The 13,831-nt window shown below is 61.5% G+C and overlaps 2 protein-coding genes and 1 long non-coding RNA gene across 13 annotated transcripts in view; 1 reads left to right on the top strand and 2 right to left on the bottom strand.

Annotated features, from left to right (window-relative positions):
* SIX5 (SIX homeobox 5) overlaps positions 1–2,645 on the bottom strand; it is a 4,236-nt gene extending 1,591 nt beyond the window's left edge. Inside the window, exons 1-2 of the mRNA XM_006208699.3 lie at positions 1,789–2,645; positions 5–807 (exon numbers count right to left, since the gene is read on the bottom strand). Coding sequence (XP_006208761.2) covers positions 5–807; positions 1,789–2,588 — 1,603 coding nt within the window. The 5' untranslated portion in view covers positions 2,589–2,645. The remainder of the gene's footprint in view (positions 1–4; positions 808–1,788) is intronic.
* LOC140698049 (uncharacterized) lies at positions 2,444–4,023 on the top strand. The gene is made up of 3 exons (XR_012075452.1): positions 2,444–2,580; positions 2,848–2,921; positions 3,921–4,023. It is a non-coding gene; the product is annotated as an uncharacterized lncRNA (long non-coding RNA).
* Positions 3,476–13,831, bottom strand: DMPK (DM1 protein kinase). 11 transcript variants are annotated; one of them, XM_031681932.2, is made up of 17 exons: positions 13,126–13,831; positions 11,624–11,625; positions 11,374–11,430; positions 10,783–10,874; positions 10,473–10,556; positions 10,299–10,394; positions 9,620–9,768; positions 9,360–9,453; positions 8,900–9,106; positions 8,555–8,818; positions 7,854–7,939; positions 6,461–6,572; positions 5,509–5,717; positions 5,322–5,419; positions 5,110–5,156; positions 4,715–4,804; positions 3,476–4,374 (listed from the first exon to the last, which is right to left on the bottom strand). In XM_031681932.2, the coding sequence occupies exons 1-17, from the start codon at positions 13,302–13,304 to the stop codon at positions 4,219–4,221; spliced, it is 2,022 nt and encodes a 673-aa protein (XP_031537792.1). In that variant the 5' UTR covers positions 13,305–13,831; the 3' UTR covers positions 3,476–4,218. The 11 variants fall into 11 exon arrangements, with proteins under 11 accessions (XP_031537792.1, XP_072822928.1, XP_031537782.1 ...); XM_072966827.1 differs by having other exon boundaries at positions 4,715–4,800; XM_031681922.2 differs by lacking the exons at positions 11,374–11,430; positions 11,624–11,625 and having other exon boundaries at positions 4,715–4,800; positions 5,509–5,753; positions 10,783–10,919; positions 13,126–13,285.

Here is a 13,831-nt window from a genome sequence, read left to right as displayed (position 1 = left end):
GTACCTGGGGCAGTGGCTGAAGGCAGCTGCAGGGCAGTCACGCCCACCCCGGAGTTTATCAGGTGCACGTTGGCAGGGCCTGCAGCAGCTGCCACCTTCACGGGGCTGCCTGGCCCTGCTGCCAACAGCTGCAGTGGCCCCACAGCCTGGGGCAGGGTTACCACCTGTGAGGTGGGCACCACCTGGGGCAGGTTCAACAGTGGGGAGGTGGGGCCCAGGCCAGCAGGGTAGCCAGGGGGTGGGGAGAGTGGCACCACTTGTGGGGCAGCCACGGAGGTCACTGGTCCTGGGGGCAGAGGAAAGGTGGCAGCTGGTGGGGGGCCAGGCACCACTTGGGGCAGAGGCCCTGGGACCTCCTCTCCAGATGGCCCTGAGGCAGCCACCTGGGTCCCCTTGGTCTCCAGGGCTTCTGGCTGAGCCTCCTCCAGTCGAACCTCCCCAGTCTGAGGGTCCAGGACCAGGGAGGTCTTGCCCTCGCTGGCCCCCTGGGGACTGGGCTGTGGGGCAGGGGTGCCCCCGCCCCCGGTGAGCAGCAGGGGGCCCAGGCTAGAGGCCTCGCCTAGAGCCAGGCTGTTGATGATGACCGGGCTCCCATTGAGAAGCACGGCTGGAGAGCTGCCGGTGGCCAGGAAGCTCCCATTCACCAGGATGGAAGAGGAGGCAGGGCATGGTGCAGGAGGGGCGGCCCCGGCCAGGAAAATGGAGCCCTGGGCAGGGGCTTCGGCAGCCACTGGAGGCACACCCTTCTCCAGATCCTCAGGACTGCAGCTGGACTCGTCCTCGGTAGTGGGGTTCCCATCAGACTCGCTGGCCAGAAAAAAGGATTGTGAGTTGTGCTTGCCCACTGGCCAGCCCTATTCCTACAGAGCCGATGCAAACTGCTCTGGGGGAGCACAAGCTGACCACTGCCTCCCCACCTTTCCCCAGCCCGAAGTTTCGTGGACAATTCCTGGGGAGTTACGAAACCCCCTCTCTGAGGCCATCCAAGGACCCCAAGAGCAGAATCTCTGCAAGCCCTGCATTGCTACCACGGCCTAAAAGCTCAAGCTGGCAGAATGGGTATTGAGGCAGCCCTCCTCTCCCAACTCCTCGGCCTCAGGGCCCAGGAGGCTGAGCACTCAGGCTGCCCGAAGTCTCCGGGTCGGCCTCAAAGCAGTCAAAGCAGCCGACTGGCTTTGGAGAGAGTAAGGAGGTACTCGCAGGCTCAGTTCCCGGTGCCCTGCCCCCGGGCGTCAGAGTAGGGAGTGTGAGGCCGGCGCGCAGGGTGGGAGGGGAAGGGCTTGGGTTACAGGGAAACTGGAGCTGGGGAAGGTTCACGTTTCACAACAAAGACAGACGACAGACCACGCTGTTTGGGCCCTGCGGCGGGGCGGGGTGCGGGCGGGAGTGGGTGAGACGGAGCTACGATCTGAAGGCCAGGTAGCGAAGGGGCCTGAGCAAAACTCTACGCCGGCGGGTGGACAAAGGCCCCTCCTCCTTTCTCGCAGCCCCTCATTTTCTCATTGCCTCCCCCGGGTCTAGCCACGGGCAGCGACGGCATCCGCGATGGAGCCTTGAGTGGAGCAGAGGGAAGCGGTCTCCCAGCCTCCGCGAGAGAAGCATTGGTGTCGGGGAGATGGCTGGGGCGCGCGCCCGTTCCGTCCACACGGATTCACTGAGCTTGACGGGCGCCTGAGGGTGTGAGTCTGGGGTGTCCGAGGACTTCGGCGCCCTGACTCCAGCACCGGGCATGGGGAAAGAGGGCACGTCCCCTGGGAAGCGGGACTGGCGCCGCACGGGTCCCCTCACCTCTTGCAGGGCGCGCCGCCGCCGCCCCCAGTCCGGTCGCGCTGTCGTCGGTTCTTGAACCAGTTGCTGACCTGCGTGAGCGAGAGGCCGGTGAGCGTGGCCAGGCGGCGCTTCTCGTCCGGCGTGGGGTAGCGGTTGCCGCGATAGCAGGCCTTGAGCGCCGCGCGGGAGCGCTCCTTGAAGCAGTAGACAGTCTCTTCGCCGTCCCAGATGGTCTTGGGCAGCGGGAACTTCTTGCGCAGACGGTACTTGTCCACGGCGCCCAGCGCGCGGCCGCGGGCCCGCTCGGCCTCGTGGTAGCGCGCGCGCAGGTAGAGGTCCTGCAGGAAGGCGTGGTGGGCAGCGGGGAAGGGGCGGCTCTCGAGCAGCCGATAGAGCTCGGCGTACTCGCCCCGCTGGAAGGCCACCAGGGCCCGAGCGCGCAACACCGGATCGCTGCCACGTAGGCGCTCGGCTGGGGGCAGTGCGCCCAGGAAGCGGCTCAAGCGGCCGGCGTGGCCCGCCTGTAGCAACGCCTCGCAGACGCACGCCACCTGCTCCGGCGAGAAGCGGAGGCCCGTGGGCGGCTCGGCAGCGGCCTCGGGGGACGACCCAGGGACGACCGGGGATCCCGGGCTCTCCGCTCCCGCCGCCGCTTCGCCCGCCCCGGCCCCGGCCGCCGCCGCCGCCTCACCCTCGGCTGCCTGTAAAGTCTGCAGGAGCTGGCGCGCTTCCTCCTCCTCTTCTTCGGTCGCCGCCGCCGCCACCGCCTCCCCCCCAGCCGCCGGCCCCGCGCTCGGCTCCGCAGGCAAGGTAGCCATGTTTTGCAACTTTGGGAAGTTCCTCCCTCCTTCTCCTCCTCCCTCGGGCTTTCCCCAGCCCCCTCCCCCGCCTGTCCCCCCTCCCCGCCCCCCACCACTTCGCGCTCCCCGATCTCCTCCGGCCGACCCCGCGTTTCCTCGCTTCACCACCGACGCCAGGCCCAGCTCTCTACTAGGGTCTCTGTCCCAGTGTGTGTGTGTGTGCCCGTCCCCCTCCCCGTCTGTGCGTGATTCTCCCTTTGTTTTCCCTCCGCCTCAGGCCGCGCTTTTTGCCTCCCCCCGCGTGTGCCTCTGGCTCAGGGCCTCAGTTTCCCCATCGGGGCAACGGAGAAGGTAACGGGCCGTCCGGGAGGGCTAGGGGCGCGAAGCCACCTCCGCCCCGAGACTGAGCTTCTGCACGCCTCCGTCTCCAGGGTCCTCCGAGGGCCCCCCTCACTCCCCATCTCGGCGCGCGCTCCGCCCCTCGGAATTCCCGGCTCCGCAGGGGGGCGGGTCTGGCAGGGAGAAGGGGCGGGGGAAACGGGCTAGAAAGTTTGCTGCAACTTTTTTTTGAGCTAAGTCTTTGGAACGGATGCGCGTGGCCCGCGCAGGCGCAGTAGTAGGAGGAGGTCCGCGCCCGCGTTGCTGGCCCAGCCCCCTTCTTCCCGGAGGCCGAGTGGCACAGCTGGGCTACAGCTGGACAAGGGGCGGTACCTCCTAGCGGCCCGCTATTGGCCGGATGTCCATGCCACGCCCCTCAGCCCTACCCCCTACCCCTGATTCGTCTGCTTCGCCTCCCGCTAGCTTCCTGCCAGGCCATTGGCCACCTCCACCCGCCTTCTGATTGGCCTGGTGAGCATCCTCCTGCCCTCAACGCAAACACAGCGGACACCAAAGAGTTTCAGAGCTTTGGGCAGACGAGAGGGCCTTTTATTCGCGAGGGTCGGGGGTGGGGATCCTAGGTGGGGAAAGACAATAAATATCGAGGAATGTCGGGGTCTCAGTGCATCCAAAACGTGGATTAGGGTGCTGGGGTCCTGGAGCCTGTCAGCGGGTCGGAGGACAGGTCAATAAATACCCAAACCGCCAAGGCGGGCGGAGCCGGCTGTGGCTCCGAGAGCAGCGCACGTGAGGAGGGCCCGAGAGTCCCCGAAAAAGCGGGGCTGTCAAAAGCAAAATGTTCCCGAGAGAGCAGGCAGAACTCGCGCTAGACGTTCGCCGCGTAAAGATAAGTCTTCCCGGGAGGGAAGGGCCTCATGCACAAGGAAGAGTTGTGGTTTGCGAGCCGATGTGGTGGGGGTGCATGGAGAGTGAAAAACGGATGCCAAGCCATGGCCCTGCTGCCTTCTCTAGGTCGCAGTTTGCCCATCCACGTCGGGGCCTCAGCCAGGCTGGAGGAAGAAAGAGGTTCGCGATCCCCCCAGCAGCAGCAGCAGCAATCCCGGCTAAAATCCTCCCTTTCGCCGCGGCCCCGGCTCCTCCCTCCCCGGCCGCCAGGGGGCTGGCCCGGATCACAGGGCTGGAGTTGGGGCGCAGACCCACGCTTGAAGTGCGGAGAATCGCCAGGCGGTGGGAGTGGCTTCTGGGCCGTGCCCGGGTCACCCAACCCTCCAGTAGAGCCCGAGTGGAAGACAGGCTCGGGTTCTAGGGTTCAGGGGGCAAAGGAGGCTCCCGGGCGGGGACAGACCCGGGCGAGATGGCCGGCGCAGGACACCAACCCAATGCAGCAGCCCAAGGCTGCTGCACCAGCCAGAGCAGCGGCGAACAGGAGCAAGGAACGCGCCTCCGATAGGCCAGGCCTAGGGACCTGCGGGGAGAGGGCGGGATCAGCGCCCGGCGACACGGGCCTCTGATTGGCTCCTGGGACTTGCCCCGCCTGCGCCCATAGGAGAGTCCACAATCCTCCCTGCATCCCCCGCCCCGTTCCACACAGCGCGGGCAGCTATGGTTGGCCGGCTCGCAAGCCTAAGTCTTGTCCGGACTCATCATTGGCTGCTTCCTAGCGACCTGTGTTGATTGGCTGGCCGAGCATCCTCCCCCCACTGCGGGCCCAGCCCAGCAAAGGCACAGCTAAGCAGAAGCGGCCTGGGGTACGTGTGGAGATAGGCAGGGGCGCGCGGCGGGCGGGCGTGAGCAGCCGGACGTACCCTGGCAGGGAGCAGCAGGTGGCGGCGGTGCATGGGGCCTGGCCCCACCAGCGGGCACTGGCCCAGAGCCACGGCCGGGGGGCCATCTAGCTGGAGAGAGAAGGGACAGGTGACCCGATCCGAGCCCAGCTCGGCCCGGCCGCCCTTGGCGGGAGCGAGAGACAGCGAAGGGAGTCTAGATCTGGGAGGGCATCTGGGGAGATCTCGAATGGGATCTGGTTAGAGGCCTGAACCGAGGGAGCTCTGGTACATGTGGGCTGAATGGAGAGTGTGTGCTGAGTGGAACCTCAAAGAGGTAGGGTGAGCCCTAAATCTGGATGGGGGTACGGGGAGATGGGGAAGGGGTCTGCAATGGGGGCAGCAGGCTTTACGCAGGGGAAAGAGAGGAGTCTTACATGGGAAGGTGGTTCCGTGGCCCGGGGACTGGGGACCCCCGTGACAGCTGGAAGGAGAAGAGAAAGGCGTAGGGCGCGTGGAGGGACGGAGGAGGGCGGTGGCGCGCGGCGTGCCCCAGCCTGGGCCCCTCGCCCTCCCCTAGGTGTCCACACACGCCGCGGGCCCACCTCCCCCGGGCACCCTCAGGAAAAGGGATGGATGAGGGACTCGCCTGTGGCTCCCTGGACCTGCAGCAATTCCATCCGGTCTTGCAGCTGCCGAACTTGAGCCTCCAGGTCTCGGTTCCGGATCTGGGCCTCGCGGAGTTGACTGCGGGGAGGAAAGGAACGTGAGCCCTTTGGCATTTTGGCGAGAGAGGCTGCTAAAGGTAGTGACTGTCCCCGCGTCCTGACCCCGACCTGGCGAAGTTCTGGTTGGCCATGCGGATGGCCTCCAGCTCCTGGCTCAGGCTCTGCCGGGCAAGCACCTCCTCCTCCAGGGCTTCCTGGAGCTCCCTCAGTGTCACCTCTGCCTCTGCCACGGCCTCCTCTGGCACTGCCTCGGGAAAGGCCTCCACCACCGCCTCCGGAACGGCCTCCAGAACTGCCTCCGGAACTGCCACTTCAACCTGGGTATGGGAACCAGTCTTCGGGCAGCCTGGCTCCTGGAACACCAGAGACTTGGGCATCCTCCCTTAACCTCTACTTGCCTACCCCTTAGATCTTCCTGGAATCCCCACAACTTCTGCAGGGATCCAAGCCCCCTACATCCCTAATCCCAGCCCCAGCCCTCATCTCTAGCCTTTCATCTGCTCCCCTCCGATCAACTTTCCACACTGGAACCAGAGTTGATCTTACAACACTAACTCAACTTGACTATGCCCTCCCCTGCTCAGAATTTCTCCAGCCCTTCAGTGCCCTCAGGAGACGGCCCACCAAACCTTGGTGTTTAGTGTCTTCCTGCTGGCCTCTTCAGCCTCCCCTCCCCTCACTCCTCACCCTCCTTTCTCCTGGAACAATTTGGCCTTACTACCCTTCTTTCACATTTAAGAGCAAACCAGCTGGTTCCCACCTCAGAGCTCTTACCCTTGAAACTCTGCTGACCAATGGGTGCTTTTCTTCCCACGGGTGGCCCTTCTCCTTCCCCAGGGCTTCCCCCCCCCAGAGAGTCCCCCACCACACACACTCAATGACCTGTTTTAATTTCATGGTAGGGATCATTTCTGACTGAAGTTACTTGCCTCTAGTTTGTTTTCCATCTCTGTCAAGTAAGCTCCAGAGGACTTAGCACAATACAGCACACACTATCTCCAAAGACCTTCCCTTTCCTCTCAGATTCGTTTCTCACTGACCCTCTCCTCTAAAGACTTACTGTGTCCTCTGGTGGGGGCACCGTGGGTTCCAGGCTGGGCTCTTGCACAGGTGGCTCAGGCAATGGCTCGGCCTCCAGTTCCATGGGCATAAAGCCCGGGATCTCATCGTCCCTGGGGAGAGGAAGAGGGCAAAGGGAGGAAGAGCTGGCCTCACCCTAGAGGCTGCTGAGCCCCTGGGTTGGGAGCCAGGACTCCTGAGCCGGGGGTTGGGGGGGCAGGGCAGACTTGAAGCCCCCACGTTTGAGAAGGGGGAGGGACAGAGTGAAGGGAACAAATTGCCAGGCTGGTGGGACAGGTCTGCCTCTTGTTAGGGAAAAACCTGCCCTTACATGGCCTCAGGCCCTTGGGAGCTGGCCTCCCTGCACCTTCTTTGGGACCCTGGGGTCCAGACACCCATATTCTAGGATCTGTTCATCTCCTCTGTCTCCATGTGGCTTTTGTAGACCTTAGGGCCCCAGGAAGCAAGGGGAACCCTGCCCAGCTCTGGCCACCTCCAAAGAGGTGGTCTTAAGACTGGATGTGGGATCCCAAGACTGTACTCCAGACAGCGGACCACCCCCTCAGACCCAGACCCTCCTGAGGAAAATGAAATTGCAGTGGAAGTGATGTCCTGTCCAATCCAGCAGTCCCTCTTGTAGAAATACATCTCAAGGACCCAGTGATCATGGACACACGCCAAGACCAACCTGCAGCTGTTCTTCCAGCCTGAGTCATGACAGAGGAGGGTTCACTGAGTCCTGACCCACCCAGACAGGACACTTCCCAGCAGGTCAGGACTGTGTTGTAGTTCATTCATGGTAAGAAATGGCATTGGCAGTACACCGTCCAGTAACAAAATGGATGAGAACAGAGCATGTTCCCCCATCTGGTGAGTGAGTGTGCGTGCGGGAGCCAGGGGCTGTTGCTGATGGTGGGCTTCCTTTTTCTCATCCATATTTTCTAACAGATTTGTGATAAGCAATGTATTATTTGTATAATTAATGTTTCAAAAAGGCTTTGTGGTTATGTGAGTAATTCAATGAGTTTGTGTTCTTTTAAGATTGACTTAAAAGGTCTAAACTTATTTTCTAAGATTCTGAGATACAATGACTATATACTAGAAATCTCAAAGTGGAAAGTTGGAAAGTTCTGGAAGGCTAAGCCTGTGACTCTGAGGTTTTACAACTGAATCTAAAATTTCAAAATACTTATGGTCTGAGAATTTAAGGTCCTACAGCTGTGGGCTCCTAAAAGTCCTTAGTCTCAGGGCAATAAGGTTCCAAGACTGATCCTGCAATTCTCCTGGACGCCAATGGGCCAGTATATAATAACCCCGAGTGGCCTCCTGGGGCCTCTGGAGGCGGGCGCCCCCAGCCCACCACACCTCTCAGGCTGCACAGGGGCAGTACTTACCTGAGGGCCATGCAGGAGTAGGAGTAGCCCACGAAAGGCAGGTGGACCCCCAGCGGCATGCTTTCCCGCATGTCCGACAGTGTCTCCTATCCAAAAGGAAGACCGGTATGAGGTGACCAGCAGCTGTCGGGGCTGGCCCCCCAGCCTTTCCCAGCCTTGGTTTAAGTGCCCCCTATCTAAAGTGGCCCCTACTCATTTTCTTTTATTACATCCTGCCGTTTCCCTCAAGGCCCTCGCCACAGGATAATTATATAATCGTCCAGACTGTAAGTAGATGAGGGCAGGGACCAGGGCTGACTTGGTCCATGTGTGTCCCCAGCAGGGCCCAGCACAAGCCCCCAGGCTGAGTGAGCACAGGATAGCCTGTCCAGCAGCTGAGATGGCTGAAGGCAGTAAGATTCCTCTGTGGTGCTTTCCTGCTTCTCACCTCTCAACCTTCCAGATTTCAGCTCAGATAGCCCCTTCCTCCAGGAAGCCCTCTAGTACCTTTCATGCTGGATCAGGAGGTCTGCCCCCTGCACCCACCACTGGACTGTGAGTCTAGGTCACGGCTGGGTTCCCAGCACTGGGCCAGCACAAAGCAGGTTCTCTAGGGAAGGAATGACTTGAGGACCCCGGGAGGAGGGCACTCTCCTAACCTTGGTGTTATGGCAGAGGGCTGGAGGGGTATGCTCTGCAGAGCAGGGGTCGCAGGTACCTACCCCGCCCCCGCTCACCATGGCAGTGAGCCTGTCTTCCACCACATCGAAGTTACATGTGTCAGTGGCACCCTCGAAATCTGGTGTAAAAGGGGGCACGCTCTCTCGGAGGCTGTCCCAGTCGAGGCCAAAAAAGAAAGGATGCTTCTGGAAATCGCCTGCTCCATTCCGGCCCAGGCGAGTCTCAGGGGGACACAGCAGCTGCTGGATGAGGTCACGAGCCTCCTCAGGGACCCCTGCGACCGCTATTGGTAGAGACAAGTGCTCCTACTCAGAGAGAGAGGAAAAGGGGATGTTACCTGGGAGCATGTGTGGAGGGAGATCAGGGGCTCCTCGGGCTGTACTCACCTGGTAGTGCACGATCTTGCCGTAGGTCTCGGCTGTGGAGTCAGCATAGAAGGGCGTCTGCCCGTAGAACATTTCATAGGCGAACACGCCCAGCGCCCACCAGTCACACTCGGGCCCATAGCTGTCAGTCCCGGGCCCACCACCCACGGCCTGCAGGATCTCAGGAGACAGGTAGTCCGGGGTGCCCACAGCCACCAGCGACCGCACCTGAGCCAACAGGACAAGAGCTGAGCTTGGCCCCGCCCCTTCTAGCTCTGGCTCCGCCCACTCCTAACCGTGACCCTAGAGTTTAGACCCTCCTTTTGCCTGTTCTAACCCTGAGCCACAGGGTCGCCTCCTTTCCCCTCCAAATCTAGTCCTGCCCTCACCCTAACTGCCTGCACGACTCAGCCCTGCCCCCACACTGCGCCTCCCGTTCCCGCTCCTGACCCCATCCCTCATTGGCGGGTGCGCGGCTCACCGTCCCATCAGCCCGCAACTTGAGGCAGGAGCCAAAGTCCGCCAAGCGGATGTGGCCGCAGCGGTCCAGGAGGATGTTGTCCGGTTTGATGTCCCTACAAGGAGGGAAAGAGGAAGGGGAGGGGGTAAGTAAGCCTCTATCTGGCCATCTCACAAGACTCCACCCCTCTAGGCAGCACCCCCTAGGCCCCACCCTCTTAAGGTCCAAGCTCTCCAATTCCCGCCCATCGGGCCCCGCCCCTCAGCCCCTGCAGAGCCCACCTGTGCACGTAGCCCAGCCGGTGCACCGAGTCTATGGCCATGACAATCTCGGCCAGGTAGAAGCGCGCCATCTCAGCCGGGATCCGCTCCCCAAACTTGCTCAGCAGCGTTAGCAGGTCCCCGCCCACATAGTACTCCATGACCAGGTACTGGGAGGGGCCGTGTCATGGGGGGGTCGGTACCCCGCCTCTGCGCCGATCGCTGACAGCCCGGGACAGACTCCCAGAGAAGCCCCATCCCTGGGCAGAGACCCTGCAGCTCCAGCCCCAAGAGATCTCCCAGGCCAAATCAGAGACACCCCCCCCAAAAGGAAACCCTCATTCTCCCAGGATGACACTGGACGGAGATTCACTTCCCCCAAAACAGTCAGGGGAAAACAGAACCCGAAGACCTCCCAATGTCCAGAGTATGGAGCCCAGTGGCCCCCACATAGACTCAAGAGACTGTCTCATTCCAGGTGGTGCCCCGAATGAGCCTGGGAAAAGGGTGGTGAGGGACATCTCCCATCTCGAAAAAGGCCAGTTCCTACAACATACAGAGACTCCCGCACGCATTGCGTTTCAGCCCTGCATTTCGAGGCGGCTCTCCAATCTTAGAACTTCCTCTCCCCACCCCCACCTCGATAAATGACAGCCTCAGTGGTGGGGTTAGTCCTCTAGTTGTCCGGCCTGGGGCTCACCAGGTAGTTCTCGTCCTGGAAGGCGAAATGCAGCTGCGTGATCCAGCGCTGGTCCCCGTTCACCAACACATCCCTCTCTTCACGGAAGCACGACACCTGCGGGGCACCATGAGGGGCTGGAGCGGATTGGGGGTGGGGGTCCTCAGCACCCTGCACACCCAACCCGGCCCTCACCTCGCCTCTCTTCAGCATGTCCCACTTATTCATGATCTTCATGGCATACACCTGGCCTGTCTGCTTCATCTTCACCACCGCTACCTGAAGGCCGAAACGGTAATTGGGTAGAGTTGCCAAGGAAACACCAGGACCCGCCCAGATTGGACACCACCCCAAACCCTGCCCAGGCGTGGCCCCGCCCCTACTCGGCACACCACGCCTATTGGACCTAAGCCCCTCCTTACGTTCTAAACTCAGTCATTCATCAAGTTATAAGGCCCCGCCCCGAACTTCTCTCTCCTGCACCAAGGAGCTGCTCCAGGCTCACCTCACTGAACGCCCCGCGTCCGATCACCTTCAGAATCTCAAAGTCATCCCTCTGCAATCGGGCCTCCTTAAGCCTCGCCGCGATGGGCTCCACTGAGGGCAGGGGGAGATGAGAACCGAGAATCACAGGGACCAACACTGGAGACCAAGAGCAAGTCCCACCCTTCGTTCCTGAGTTTCCTTGTCCCTATCCCTCCCCTTGGGACTGTCTGCCTAAAGTCTTCACATAAACGTGTGAGGTCTGGGGGACTCAAAACTGCCCTCGTACGGAGAGAGGTGGGTACGGAGGGCCTGGGAACCCCTTTCTGGGACAGGACATTGGACCAGAGGGCTCTAGGGGGTGCAGGATGGACAGGGTAAGGTAACAAGTCTGCCGAAGGGAGGTCCTGAAGAACAGGGAGGCGGGGGCGGGGGGAGTATTTAAAAAAAAAAAAACAGAGAAGGAAAAAGGCCCTGTTCTTAGAGCTCCCTGGGCTTCAGGCCCCTACTCCCACTTGGGTTGATGGTGTAAGTAGGCTACCTGGCCCACCCCCAGGGCTGTCATTCAGTCTGTCTTGGGTTATGGCCCAGAGCCTGCAGTTTAATCCAGCACCTCGAGGTTCAGATGCAGGTGTCTCCTGGACCACACTGGGGAACCCCGAGTTTGGAGCTGGGGCCCAGGCAAGGAAAGGCAGAGGGAGACAAAAACAGCCAGGACCCACATCATGGCTCCAGTGCTGCAGGCCCTGTCAAGTGTGCTATTTCTGGGCTCTCAACTCCAGGAAGAGGCTTTATTACTACCCCTTATCTACAGATGGGGAACCAAGGCTCAGACAGGTGAAGCCCTCTGCCCAATGTCCTACGGCTAGCAGTGTTACAGAGGGCAGTTTGGGAGGGGGACAGCAGGGGGTAGAGGCAAGAGACTCAGGGGTGGGGAAGAGGGAGGTCTGGACTCCCAGGGGTGGAAGCTGGGAGCCTCAGAGGCAGGAGGGAGAGAGTGATGGATGCAATTAAGAACAAGGGATGATATAGTGGGTTATAGAGGGGGTTCATGGTTTGGGGAGACAGGGCCTGCAGGGAAGCAGCAGCCAGGGCCCAGGATGGGGAGGGAGGAGAGAGCCAAGACATTGAGCCCTTTTAAGGCAGCAGGAACCCAGGCCCCCTCCCCCACCCCGCAGCAGGACAGGGGAGGGGCCCCAGGATGCTGCTCGGGCCACAAAAGGAGTGCTCCTTACGGGAGCGCTAGGCTCCCGCCCCGGCCTCAGGTCTCAGTTTATCCTGCCAACCCAACTCCATCCTCTGCAAAAGGGGGGCTGAGAGAGTTACTAATAGCTGGGGGGATGTGGGGAGAAGGTTCTTCTAGAGGCCAAGTGGTCTAGCCCTTGGCCTCCACCTTCACATCTGCAAAATGGGAAGAGGGAGAAGAGCAGGGCCTGGGGCAGAAAGAGATGGACACAAGAAAAAAGGGAGTGGGAGAAGGCGGACAGACAGGAAACAGGGATGGGGACAGGGACACACAGAGCCCCGGGACTAAGAGCAAGCCGCTGAGGGACAGACCAGTGGAGGGACAGGGTAGCAGATGTTATAGAGAGAAGAAGCCTGAGTAAGCCTCAGTCCTGGGCAGGGGAGGGGAGGAGGGTAGAGAAAGTAGGAGGCTGAAGCTGAAACATCTTCCCTCTGGACTTGTCTCCAGAGGAAGACTTGACCAGAAGGGATTTTGGGTGGATGGGGGCACACGGAACCTACAGAGAAAGTGGGCACACACAGAAAAACCCTAAATTGTTCCACCTCCAGCCAGGGGGTGGACGGGGTGGTGGGTGGTGCCTGCCTGCAGAGCTGGTTCTCCCCCAAGCCCTGCCTGAGTCACTGCGCCCTCCCAGTGCCTGGGCACCTGTTGGGGCAGCTGGAGAGGCTGGCGCCGAACACCTGCCCATCAGCCGCGCCCCTGGCAGCTGCCCCATGCTGTCCCTTCTGTTTGCCCCTCTGCTCTGGGAAACTGAGAGCAGTGGAGAGCCATAGGACCCGTTTGGGTGGGCGCTGTCCTAGAAGACAGGGGTCCCCAGCATGTTCCTAGGTCTAGACTCAGGAAGGGAGTGGAGGGGGACCACGAGAGGCTGTGCCCAGCCCAGCTTACTGTGGTTCCCAATCATGGCTGCCCTGGCCTCTGCTGACCCCACTCTACCCTGCCCGGGTGGCAAAGCGGTAGGAACACATCGCCCCAAGACCCAGGTCCAAATTCGGGCCCCCTGAATGGGAGGCTCTCCCCATGCCCAATCCTGCCCCCAATCACCAGCCCCACCTCCTCCCTCTGCCCTGCACCCACCCTCAAATCTGAGGGGACCCATGCAGGTAGGTAGTCACTCACCCCACTGCAAGAAGTCGGCCACATACTTGTCCTGGGCCAGGTCGGAGGCATCCAGCTCCTGGTGGACGCCCAGGAGAAGGTCGAGCAGGGGCTCCAGCCCCAGGAAGCCAGGGTCCAGCACCAGCTGCTGGAGCCGCCTCAGCCGCACCTCGGCTGACATGTTGGGCAGGCAGCACCATGGCCCCCTCCCCGGGCCAGGGGCTCGGGGTCCTCCTGTCACAGGGCCTGGAAGGCCCTGTCCAGGCCCTGGGGCCCTGACTGCATGCCTGCCTGTCTCTGGCTGTCCCCTGGGCCTCTCTGGCCACTTCTCTCTGCTGGCTGCTAAGGCCTCCTCCCCTTCTCCCCACCCCTCGGTCCAGCCCCCTCCAGCTCCCAGCCTTAACCCCTCACTGGCCAGGCACACCCCCCAACTCCCTCCTTCCAAGGCCCCTCGGAATGCTTCAGTGAGAGATGGGGGGGAGAGGTGGAGAATCTCAACTCTCGAACTACACCCCCCCCGACTGAGAAGGCGGAGCACAGAGGAAGCTACAGGTGTGACAGATGCCAAAGATGCCCTCCCATTCCCCAGAGGGGACCAATTGAGATTCATAGCGATCTGGTAACACCCCTCCCAAGCTCTGGAGTGGGGAGGGGAGAAAAAGGGGTGAGGCTCGGGAAGGGGGGGGCCGGAGGCCAGGGCAGCTTTGCGGGTGACTCAGCCAAGGAT

Source organism: Vicugna pacos, chromosome 9, assembly GCF_048564905.1.
Source record: "Vicugna pacos chromosome 9, VicPac4, whole genome shotgun sequence".
Taxonomy (NCBI): Eukaryota; Metazoa; Chordata; class Mammalia; order Artiodactyla; family Camelidae; genus Vicugna; species Vicugna pacos.
This window is presented reverse-complemented; position numbering and strand designations above follow the sequence as displayed.

Excerpts from the sequence above, each read along its gene's own strand:
- DMPK (XM_031681922.2), bottom strand. The coding sequence starts at position 13,285 with ATGTCAGCCGAGGTGCGGCTGAGGCGGCTCCAGCAGCTGGTGCTGGAC. Across the intron at positions 10,557-10,782 it reads GACGCGGGGCGTTCAGTGAG|GTAGCGGTGGTGAAGATGAA; the intron begins GTGAGCCTGGAG and ends TTCGGCCTTCAG. Across the intron at positions 6,573-7,853 it reads TACTCCTGCATGGCCCTCAG|GGACGATGAGATCCCGGGCT; the intron begins GTAAGTACTGCC and ends TCCTCTCCCCAG.